Source organism: Thamnophis sirtalis, unplaced genomic scaffold, assembly GCF_051295495.1.
Source record: "Thamnophis sirtalis isolate CommonGarterSnake01/CBP01778 unplaced genomic scaffold, rThaSir2_p1.2 scaffold_15, whole genome shotgun sequence".
Taxonomy (NCBI): Eukaryota; Metazoa; Chordata; class Lepidosauria; order Squamata; family Natricidae; genus Thamnophis; species Thamnophis sirtalis.
The window spans coordinates 12,261,616-12,273,911 of record NW_028261395.1 but is presented as its reverse complement, the minus strand read 5'-3'; the positions used below and the strand labels follow the sequence as shown (position 1 = coordinate 12,273,911).

Here is a 12,296-nt window from a genome sequence, read left to right as displayed (position 1 = left end):
TGCTGACGAACAAAATGCTTTACCTAATTTTGGGCATTTCAACAGGTTATTATATTTTTCTTTAATGTGGGTTTCCTGAAGACAGATTACATCTAACTTTTGTTTCAATAAATCCAACAGTACACGTTTTCTTTTTGATGTTATGTTAAGACCATTTATATTTGCTGATAGTATATTCGTTTCCCATTCCTCAACTCCTTTACATGTTGTTTGCTTTGAGGGCACCTTTAGATCTTGTCTCAATTGATGACCTTGCTCTTGATTCTTCTCTGCCATATCTCTCTTGCTCTCTGACCTCTCTCGTCTCTCGCCCCTCCAGTTGGGATTCAGTTATAATATCTTCCTGTCTTCTACTTAAGGTTCCTTCTTTATTAAACCTCTCTTCGTCTGCAAATAAAAGTTCCTGGAATTCTTGAGCTTTCTCCAAGGTGTCTATCCGGTACTTCTTTTCCCTCCATGTTACTAGCATTCCTTCCAGAAGGAGCCATCAAAACTGGATTCTATGTCTATTTAATTGTGAGGAGAGGAAGTTATATTTCCTTCTCTTCTCTCTAACTCTCCAGGGGATCTGCTTTAAGATAAGAATTTCTTTACCTTTATATGTTAATGAGTCCCCTCTTATTGTGCTTAAAATATCCTCTCTCAATTGTCTTCTTAGAACCCTCACATGGATCTCCCTTGGAAGTCGATGGCGTCTCGCAAAACTTGTGTTAATTCTGTAAACTTCATCCAATTCGTTAATGACCTCATTTTTGGGCCTGTCGAGAACTAGTCCCAGAATTTCTGCAATCAGCTCCCAAAGATTTTCATCTCTCGCTTCTTCTACATTTTGTAGTCTCAAATAAAACGCTGATCTCTCTAATTCTAGGTGGAGGATGGCCTCCTCCAGATTTGTGTTTATGGATTCCAGTCTATCCTCTGTCTTATCCTTTTTTTCTACTTTTTCCGTTCTCTCCTTAACTTTTTTGATTTCCTGTTCATTCCTTGACAAAGCTGCTTGGATAGCCCCTACATGCTCTTCAATCCTCCCCATATTATTTTTGGCTTCACTCATTTCGTTCTTTACTCCCTCCAGGCCTTTGGTGATGTTTTCATTCATCTTCAATATTGCTTCCTGTAGAGAGTCCATTGTTACCTCCTGGCCTTGTGAAGTTGAGGCTGTCTTATCTCCCGTCTGCCTGCCCTCAGGCGACTTTTCCCTCACCGGAGTGGATAGAGAAGTTTGTTTTTTGCTTCCTTTAGTTAAGGTTACTATTCTTGTTGCCATTTAACTTAATTCAGCTCTCCCCTTTTGATCTGTAGTTCCAGTACCTTCTAGCTGCTGTTAGAGTATTTATACAGTTCTATTACATTAATCTATAAACTTTTTGAATAATTTATACTTAATTAATTAATTGATTAACCAATGAGTTAGGTATCTAGACAGTAATGTTAACAATATATCAGTTACCCAAGTCTCAGTGTGTTGTTCAACAACAATCAATCCACTATAATGCACACCCCAAAAAAAGAAAGATAGTTAAATTAGAGCAGTACTATACAGTATACAGTAGAACAGTTCTGTAGTATCTAAGAGGCGTCCACTAGATAGGGAAAAAACGTTTCAGCGTGGAGAGTCAAGAGACGGGAGAGGTCAGAGCTCACGAAAGTCGTTTCAAAGCTCACCCATCAATCACTTCTTGTTGTCAGTGAGGTAAAGAAAGAGGCAGGGGGGGTGGTTTGTTCCCCCCCCCCCCCCGGCGCTCAGTTTTAGCTTTCAAGGTGTCGCCCTTCTGTTCTCTCTATCAGTATGCCTCGGCACCGCCTCACCAAAGTTTTAAAGCTGATTCAAACCCTTGTGACTCACAGATCTTTTTCCCCTTTTTCCCACGAGGAGGACAGATCCAACCGACTGTCTTTCTCTTCACCGTCTTGCCCACTGTTAATCCTCCAAATTTAAATATTCAAAAACTCAGTCCTTCTCTATCCGATCTGCCACTCGGCTCTCTTAAATCTTTCCCTGTCCGTCTTTACTTGCCGCTTCAGCTCAATGCACCCACTTACGTATCCGTGCTCAGAACAATTATATTATTAATTTCTTCAAATTTAGGTTCTTAAATCAAGGTCTTTCGTTTACCGTCTTTCAATCCGATATGTTCCCTGCAGCTGTCTTTCCCTTCCTTGTTAAAGGCTGGCAGTCACGTCTTCTGGTCGGCCATTAATCAGCCGAACTCCTTTGCACTCGATCTGAGGGAGCCTCTCGCTTCGTGGGGGAAATCGCCGTTCTCCCTCTGCTGCTCCGATGCTTCCCCTCTCCACTGGTCCTCGCACCTCGAAAAGACCTTGCCTGCTACAGCCACGCTCGTGCAAAAGGCCGGGCGAACCGAGCAGAGGATCTGTCGGCAGCTCGCATCGGCGTGATGCCAAACCGGCATGCTTGTTTCCCTCCATGTAGATGTAGTTCCATTGAGGACCACAGGCTGAGTCCATCTGGGGCGGATGCTGTCTATCCCATATATTTTTAGCTTTCGTTTACTTTGTCAAAGCCTTTCTAAAATCCAAGTACTGTATACTATGTGCACTGCATTTCGCTGGTCCACTAATTTAGTAATTTTTGTCAAAAAATGAAATAACATTTATTTATGATCTGTGTTTGGATCCTTCATTCGTTGAAGTAAGTTGTCAATATCTAGACTGATTAACAAGGGTTCAAATATGCATCCTTCCCTTCCTCCTTGGTAAGTATCAATCCTTCTTCTCATGGCTCCATTGAGCCCAAACCTCCCTCTTAAACAAGGACCTGGAGAAAGAGCCTGGATCAGGGCCAACAGGCTGAGTTCCATTTCGAGGGCAATCAATTTCCTATATAATATTTCTCTGTTAATTATGACAAATGCACTAACATTTAGAAAGCCAGCAAACTGTGTTTTAGTTTGCTGATATAGATAAGAGATTTTAAGACAAATTGTTAGCAATATTAGATTATTGACGTGCAATATTTATTATAAAATCTATATAGCTGTTCACTACCTAAAACCTTCTGGTTCTTCTGCAAGGAATACATTTTTCTCAAGTTTAACTAAGAGGATCATGGCATAAAGTTTAGCCACAATATCTCCTAGTCAGTTTGGCCTATAATTGCTAGACTTCTTTTTATTCTACTTTTTAATCAGATAAAATGCTACTATTGCCGACTTCAGTCCGACTGGATATTGTAGACATTTTTTATATGTGAAAATGAAGATGCCAATAGAGGCCGCAAAAACTAGGGATATATTTTGATCAGTTAAATAGTTGGTAGAATGTCTTCTCCAGGGAATGAATTGCTTGCATTTCAGGCCTTTTATGATTAATCTCAACATGAACCTAAAGGGGTAAAATATTGACATTTTTGCTAATATGAAGAAAAGCAGCTCTTGGATTCCATGGAGAAGACATAATTGCATCTATTGCTCACCCACCACCACCCACCCTTCACTTTACCAGATGGAGAAAAACACACACAAACCTGTGGGACTTTGTAGGTGCCTCCTAATGTTGACATCTGGACGGAGATGTCCCTGTCAGCTCCATCAAGAAAAGCCAGAAGGTTCTCCTTCCTTCCACAGCCGTAGTTGGGGACATTGTCTTCTCCAGTGGAGAGAATGTCCAGCAAAGCATCTGAAGTGCGGAAAGTGCTCAAATAGTTGTCATGCATGTTGTAGCCCAGTGTGAGATTGTGCAGGAACTGGGAATTCTTCTTGAGAAGTTGAATGTTGAAAATGTACATTAAGGCATCTGGAAAATCATAAGCATCCCTATTGTAAAAAAAAATGTTGTTATAATGGGCAGCAACAAATACTTTTTAAAAATATATAAGTCTCCAAAAGCCTACTGAACCTTAAGTCAACATTGATCCAAAAGCAGTAATCAGTTATACAAATATGGAAATGAGCTGAGGTACGACAACTACAACTGGTTCCACCACTACTTTAAATAAAATTCATTATTCAAGTGATAAATTAAGGATTGAACTGAGAGAGGAAAATAATCTGCAGTCCTTTCACCTTTTTTTCAGGCCTATTTTTCAATTTGAGTTTCTTTCACAAAATCAGACAAAAAAGAGAAGCCATGGAAAATCATTGAGGAAATTAGACACAATCCCCAATATAGGAATAAATGAAAAATAAAAACAGAAAATAAGGAGAGTGTTAGAATGGAGGGAGTGCAATTCTATCACCCTGAATGACTTACGGATCACGAAAAACAAACTGAAGAGAAGGAGCCACGTTGAAAAGCAAGTTTGTATGCAGTCTTTCCTTTCCAGTGACAACTATACCGATGAGATGGTCTCCTGGGCTGTAAAAGCTCTGTGGTTGTTTTCCATCCTGGTGCTCCGAACTCAGTGGGCATTTTATTCTCAGCTTCCCAGAGACTGAATGGGACAAAAACAGCATCAGAAGCAGAAGCAGGAGGTCCATCATTCATGGGGCGAATCAATCAATCCCCTTCCTGTTTCTAAAGAAGAATGAGAAGAATTCAAAGGAGTCTCACAAGGTGGAATATGATCCAGTTGCTTTCCTGATTCAAACACAGAGAAACACTCAGCTTCACCTGGAAAGGAGAGAGACAGACATTCAAGAGTACAGACCCTCCCTGTCCCCAAACTCCCTATTTCTCTGCCCAAAGTCTCCCCTCGAAGATTTGGCCAAAGAGCAGAGCTGAAACTTTTATCATAATTCTGCCTCTCAGGAGGAGGGATCCCTGGATAATTCAACTCGTTCCTGGATTCAAACATTCTTGGGAAATTCTCTGGAGGGAAATTAAAGGGAAATAATCCCCATATGGCTCATAATAACAGGGGCAGAGATTGAATTAAATTGGTCATCTAGAATTGAGAGGTTTGGGGTCTCCATGCTTGAAACTGAGCCCAGAGGGAATACACGGCACATGTGGCTGAAGCTAACTAGAAATGTGACATTTGTTGCCATCGTGGTTAGAGAGAAAACCCAGGAGACATTTAATGCCCCAGCATGTCACGGATCTGAAGTAGCTGCCTGTTGATTCCATGCCAACATTTGCTTTATTTTGAAAGTCAATGCTCAAGGGCACCCCTACAAAAGGGCTGATGCAACAGTGTGGCCAGACTACAAGAATCAAATCAACTTTAATGGGAAAGTAGTTATCAGAACTTTACCTAGTTGAAAAAACACCCACAAATAAACACACAGAGAGGGAGAAGTCAGAAGAAACCAAGTGAAAAGAGATGGAGAAATCAAGGCTGCCCCTCACAGCAAGGGAGGAATGAAGGGGGGAAGAGAAAGGGGAGCTCAGGAGTCTCGTGTTGCAGATGGAAAGCCCCCTCCAAGTTCCATCTTCTGAGTCCTTGGAAGAGGGGAGCTCATCCCATGTTCCACTGCCACCTGTTTTCATGCATAAGACACTTGGGAAAGCAAAGCCCAGACCCATAGAAAAGACCCAAGATGGCCAGGAAGGAGGAGGGCATTTGGGGCAGCTCCCCCCACCCCTGATTCCTTGGGAGAGACTATTCTGATTTATGGGTCCTAGGGCTGATTTTTTTTGGGGGGGGGGGGCGGACGCAGACCCTGGGGTTTCTCCAGGTTCACTTTGTGTCTTTCCAGGAGATGCTCCTGTGGGGGAGAAGCCATGCAGGGCTGGGTCTTCCAAGTGGGGAGAGAAAGATAAAAACCAGAAATATAAAACAAAAGCTTAAAAAGGAGGAAGCCTAATTAGGGATTAGCCAAACAACCCAGGAGTCATCTGCAAAATTGTCTCCTGCTTATTCAGAAATGTCTGGATTAGCCAAGTCTTGGTGCAGAGTTTAACTCCTGACACAAGGGGAGAATACAGACCAGCATTTTTTAAGACTGGGAACTTGAAGATGAACTGACTTTAATTCCCAGAATTCCCTGGACAGCTTGATGGCCAGTGAATCCTGGGAGATGCATTATTGGGTGGAGAATTCTGGGGGTGGAAGTCCATTCATCTTAAAGTTTGAAAAACAAGGACGCAGACCAACAACTCTCCACACGTGACCTCCATTTTGGAAAACAACAAACACACCTGAAGAGACCATCAGTCATTGGCCGGCTTGCATAAGGTAGAAACCATGGGTTTTTATGGCCATCAGATGTGAAACATGCCACAATTAGTTGGACTCACATATAACCCTAAGACCCTGATCATGTTTTGGAAACTATCCTGGTTGGTTCTTAGAAGTCTCTGAGCCAGGGATGGCAAACCTTTTCTGCACTGAGTGCCAAAAAGGTGCGGAAATGTCACATACCTACACATTTCATGTGGGCACGATTATTGTGCCCACGCTCCAGAAAAGCCGAACTTCCGGGTTCTGGGGCACATGACGATCAGATAGCCGGTGCGCATGCGAACGCTGGTTTTCACCAATGCCAGGTGCATGAAGTACAGTGCGCCAGACACTTGGAAGATGAACAGGCAAGGCCACACATGCCGGCAACATGGCTAGGCGTGCCACTTAGGGCAAGCGTGCCATAGGTTCACCATCACGGCCCTGTACTAATCCTAAACTGGAGGTGATTTCAAAACTCCTTGTGCCTGATAGTCAAATCTGCCTTGGTTCACCTTCCCAATAAGCGATCGAGTTGGAAGATTATTTAAAAGCTGTTTATGGGGGTACCCTGATAAAGTGGGATCCTCAGAGTTCCAAGTAGCATCCCAAATAAAATGAGAATCTGAGGCAAGAAGTTCCTCGAAATTCCACTTTATTAAAATAGCCACGTTGGCACATCTGGGAAAACCCGAATCTGAAAGCTTTCCCACCTAGCTGAAAGTCCAAGAGTTTGCCCTGAGGGGCAAATAACATGGGTTTTGTTATTTCTTAACTAATATAGTTAGTTTGCATTTTAATCTGATTTATATTCTTTCTTTTAAAGTGATGTTCAAGATTTATTAGTTTTTAACATTCCTAAACTGATAAACCAGCTGGAGACTAGCTCCAGATAAGAAAAGTTTGTTAGTACAAATTGGGGTCTGGCTTGTCCCTTGTGAACCCTAAACAACCTTTCTCCTTAGAATTTATTCCCCTTCAACCTCATTTTAATAAATATGTATGCTATTATCCCGTCCAATCAACTTTTCTCTTTCAGGTTTCTTTGTTCTGTTAACTGTAAAAGGGGATGTAAGCTGAAGATCGGGGTTCCCTCTTTGAATGAGGAATCCCTTTTATCTGAATATTCTGATAAATTGTAATAAAATGATCTTCCTGTCTCGGTTTGTCTCATTGGAAAACAGGCACACCGAGGCAGGAGCCTGAAAAGGCCATATTTGGCCATCAGCCCCCAACACCCACAAGTCTATCCCATGGTCCAATCCTTCATTGCCTCGATGCTGCACAATCTCAATTCCCACCCCATTCTGGGGCCAGCCAGAGGTGGAATCTGCCCATTCTCCGAACAACTCAAAATTTCCTGTCAGAACCTGCTGAATTTCAGCCCTGAGCAGGGACTCTCATTTCTCCCCCGGCATGGCAAATTCCAGCTTCAGTTGGGGCATGCAAGCTGCTGGCAGTGGTAGCCACCTAAGCACCATGATTGCCCCCTCCCCAACCAGCCAGCCAGCCCCGCCTGAACCGCTCCCTGCCGGCTTGCGCAAAGCCTCGCCATTCTCCTCCTCCTCCTATTCTTCGTGTCGTTGTCCTCCTCGCCCAAGCGGCAGTGGGCTCCACAGGACAGGCTCTCATTCCTGCCCTGGGGCAGCGAACTCTGGTAGGCTGGAAGCGAATGTGAGTGGCCTGAACACCCCCCCCCCCCCCAGTGCTTCCTTGCTCAGTTCAAACAGTTGCAGGGGTGGTGGTGTTGAGGTTGGTGCAGGCGGCTTTCCAGGGCCAAAACAGACAAAAAAAACCCTGTGCTTCCACACCCCATTTTGGCCCTGGAAAGCCTCCTGCACCAACCTGGAAGCCAAATAAATCCCAATCTGCAACTGTTTGAAGGCTGAAGGAGGCCTCCAACTGAGAGAGGAAGCACTGCAGGGCCAGGTCTGTCACACTCATTTCCATCCACCAGAGTTTGCTGCACAATGCGAGCGCCTCCCCCCATGTTCACACATCCCCCGCATGCGCCCTGGCCCGTCACAGAGGCCCCAAAATCAGCTGGATGGCGGGAGGCGGGCGTGCATGTACATGTGCAGGGGAGCTGGGCTGGGGCCAGTGTGAGTGCAGAGAGGGCTCTGTGTGCCACTGAAGGATCAGAGGATGGAATCTATGCACAGATATAATACAGGATAAAATGGGAATTGAAATATAAAAGTCAGACGTGGCAGAAGGGAGAGATAAAAGCCATAAGTTCGATAAGTTCAGCATCTTAGCCACTGAGCCACCATGTCCTGTACAGATGTAGAACATGCAATATCTATCTGGAGGGTTTAAATTATTCAAAAGAAACGTATCTAATCAAAGAGGTGGCAGGTTTGCGTTTTGTATAAGAAGTGGCTACACTTCATAAGAAATGCAGGGGAAAAGGGACGAAGGTTTCCTTGAATCCCTTTGGGCTAATAGACAAGGGGAAAGGAATGGCATTGCCATATTCTACAGACCCCCCTATCCAAACAGAGGAAACATCAACACTGATTTGGATTCTATCCCTGCCTGCAATTTTCCTCGCAGCTTGACAACAGAATCAGAAGGGAGGGGGTGGAAGCCCAGGGGGGAAGGACTCAAGAGAGCCAGCCGCACCCCGTGGAAGTTCATTCACTTCAAGGTTATGTTACGGGTCCTCTTTAAACGGCACAGGCTGTTTCCCAAAACACAAAGATTGTGTTGGATTGGCAAACAACGGACAGGGGAAAAGGAGAACTTCACCTACACAGCTGCCTGTGGCAACCTTTAGAATTGGCTTCACTTCATCTGTCCCAGGGGTGGTGATGAAAGAAATGTCCTTCTGGGTTCGGCTCCAAGTGGGGAAAAAGACACTGGAGACATGGAGGCTGCTTGGAAAGATGGTTTATTGGTGGATAGGACCACATGGCTTGAGCCCTGAACAGAAAAGATGATCACATGCTTCAATGTTGGTGGAGAAGAAGAGAAGAGCCAAGGGAGGGGCTTGCTAGGCTTTTTATAACCTGTTCAGTCCCACCTCTCTGTTTCCTGTTCCTGTGTAAGAAATGTATTCTGATTGGTTGTCAGACTCCCATGGAGCCATGCAGGGGCAACTCTCTAGGCTGTGTTTAGAGTCTCAAGTTTGGTTGAGTTCTCAGATGCCATGTGGTCAGTTGAGTAAAGGGCCAATATTACCATGCCTTTACTCCCATCCCCCCTGGGGCTGCAGTGGAGAGGTCTTTATTATGTAAAGGGACTAGCTTGGCCTTCTTAACGGCCCATTGACAAAGGGGGATGGGCAGGAAGCTACAGGCAGCTATTCTGTCTTTTAAAACATGTGTCTTTCTTTTCACATCCAGAGAAATATTCTGCCCTTTCAATATTTCCTAGGATATTTCATTTTTCTGGGAGAGGGCTAGGTGATAACTTCCTACAGTGGGTTCCCGCAGGCTCTACTGCCAGATCGCTCGTGCACGCCTCATGCACACCTTGTGCACGCCTCTCGCACGTACGCTTTATGCATGCTGCACAGGCATGCGCAATGCAAGAAAAATGCTTTTGTGCATGTGCAAAAGTGAAAAACAAGATGGCGGACCCTATGGCACCACCGGGAGAACCACTTTGAGGGCGTGGCAGGCCTGAGTCGCTGCTGGTTCCAGTGACCCAGATTGCCAAACCACTACCTCTTCGGTCGAACCAGTCTGAACCAGTAGGAATCCACCACTGGTCTGTCCCTTTATGGATCTAAGTAAAGTTATACTTTATTATGTTCCAGGAGGTTCTCTCCCCCCCCCCCCCGCCCCGGTCGCATATACTACTTGCTAGTGGGATGGTTGACAGGATATAAATGACCATTTTGCTAATCGGTTGACTAAGATATGCAGCAGAAAGCACACTCTAATAGTAATGGGGGACTTTAACGATCTTGACAAGAACTGGGACAGACACGTTTGTCTCCTAGATGTAGAGGAGGGAAGTAGAGCATCAGCTATACAGGACTAAATTCTCATTCACGTTTTCATTTAATTTGAGGTCTATTTCACCGCGTTTTCACCTCTAGGGAGATGCGGGACTCACAATAAGATCCTACGTCAGATTTCGCCTGATCCCCACCCTGAATATTTTTATTTATATTAACTTTTGCGGTTTCTTGTCCCCACCTGCCATATGCAAAATGGCCACGAGATGGCAGGCTATTATTGCTAATGCAATTTCCCATAGGCTTTGAAAACCGTTGTTTTCATTTAATTTGAGGTCTATTAAACCCCGTTTTCACCTCAATAGAGATGGGGGACTCAGAGTAAGATCTCATGTTGGATTTCGCCTGATTTGCATCCTTATTTTATTTATATAAATTTTTGGAATTACAGGTTGCTGTCTGTCATATGCAAAATGGCCACGAGATGGCAGGCGACTATTGCTCCCAGCCTGGAGAGATCATCCTGCAATGCAACGAAGGGGCCGTTGTCATGTTCTACGTCACCCTCAGCTACATGGACTTCCCCTCTTCCTCCCCCTCCTCTTCCTCCCCTCCCCCTCTTCCTCCCCTTCCTCTCCTCCTCCCATTCCCCTCCCATCCCCTCCCCACTCCCCACTCCGCCAGTTCCCCCTCCCCCTTCCCTTCCCTGAAGCACTTTCCTTTTTAAATTTAATTGACTTCCCTACTTTATAAATCACCATTACTGTGGAACCGGTGGGCGGTTAGAAAATTTTACTACTAACAGAGATACAAAAGTGGGCGGTAGATATAAAAAGGTTGACTACCCCTGTTCTAGGGTGTTGGCTATTCCTGCCAGCTTAGTATCATCTCCACATTTGTTAAGTTCCCCTTGTATTTCCTCATCCAAGTCGTTTATGAAGACACTGAAGAGCCTAAGACGGAACCTCATGGTGCCCCACTGCTTACGTCCCTCCATGTAGACGTAGACCCATTATTGGTCTACAGTTGGAAACAAATAACTTGTTGGACTGTCGCTCAAGTGTGCAAAGGGAGACCAAAGTTTGAGAAAGCTGTTTATTGCTTCTCTCAGAAAGGGTTTTCACAGGCCACAGGGGTGGTTGTGGTCCTTGACAAGCTGATGTCTGTTTCTGGGCAGAGACTGAACCTTCTCCATTTCTACGGAAAGAAAAAACTGGGAATCCTGGAGTGAGTCTCCTCTTCTCCTAGATGTTGTTATGTTGGAAGGGCTGAGGGAGTTTGCGATACTCCCAATCTCCTGCTTGCCACTATTCACATGGTGCAGCCACAGGCAGTTCCATTCTGGTCAAGATGTCTTGTGGCTCATTCTCCAGGTTTTCTCCACCCACGTCTCCTGGACTCCAGCCTCATTCTAGCCCAATGTGTTGGGGGAAGAACCGGTTGCAAAATAACCAATAGTGGGATGGAGTGAAGATGGTGGATCTCATAGAAAATCCCATTGCACAGGACTGGACCAACTTGTTCTGAGCCAGGCATCCTTAGAAAGCAAGAAGCAAAGTCTTGGTCCCTGCAAAACCTCTTTTCTTTACACGACTGTGAATTCCTTTCATTCACAGTCAGCAAGGCTTGGCAAACAGTCTTTCAGAGGAATGTTTATCCACACGAACCTTATCTCGCTCGGAGAGCTGCCAGATAACTAGTTTCCAAACGGAAGGCAAGGCCACACTTGGCACAGAGTCTCTTATAGTCACAAACAGAACTTTCCGGACTGAATGAAAAAATTGTTTCCTGCAAAAGCCCACACCCCTTTCATTCCTCTTTTGTTTCCTATGGGAGGGGCCAATCACCTCTAAAGTGTGGCTTTACTCCCAAGTCGACCCTGCTTTCTTAATTGTTCTTCTCTTCTGGCAATTCTGAGCATGCGCACGCTGGGAACAGGCTCCAGGTGTTCTTCTGCCTCACTGCTGTCTAGCTCCCTCTCTGCCTCTGATGCAGAGCCCTTGTCTGAACTTTCTTCAGCCCCCAGGACTGGCCCATGTTCCTCCCCAACCTTCTCACTCTCTGACTCTGCTGCCAGCTCTTCTGGCTGCCAGCGGGCCACAACACATACGAGAGAAGACCTGGAGGCCTGTGACCTCTCTGGCTTAGTGGGAAGAGCAATGGCTCTCATGGAGATTATCATACAACATGGTTGGAGGTTGGTTCTTACAGCTTCCATCTTTCCTCTTTTCCTTCTCACTCACTCACACACAGATACACTTTTAGCTGCTGTCAGTAGGAATAATTGTTCCAATGAATTTTTAAAAGGTGCCATGTTCATTGGCA

At 44.9% G+C, this 12,296-nt stretch overlaps 1 protein-coding gene across 1 annotated transcript in view; it reads right to left on the bottom strand.

Annotated features, from left to right (window-relative positions):
• Positions 1 to 4,439, bottom strand: part of LOC148042471 (vomeronasal type-2 receptor 26-like) — a 127,505-nt gene extending 123,066 nt beyond the window's left edge. The window contains exon 1 of the mRNA XM_087702057.1: positions 4,213 to 4,439. Within this exon, the coding sequence (XP_087558183.1) occupies positions 4,213 to 4,439 (227 nt within the window). The remainder of the gene's footprint in view (positions 1 to 4,212) is intronic.
• Positions 4,440 to 12,296: the final 7,857 nt, after the last annotated feature.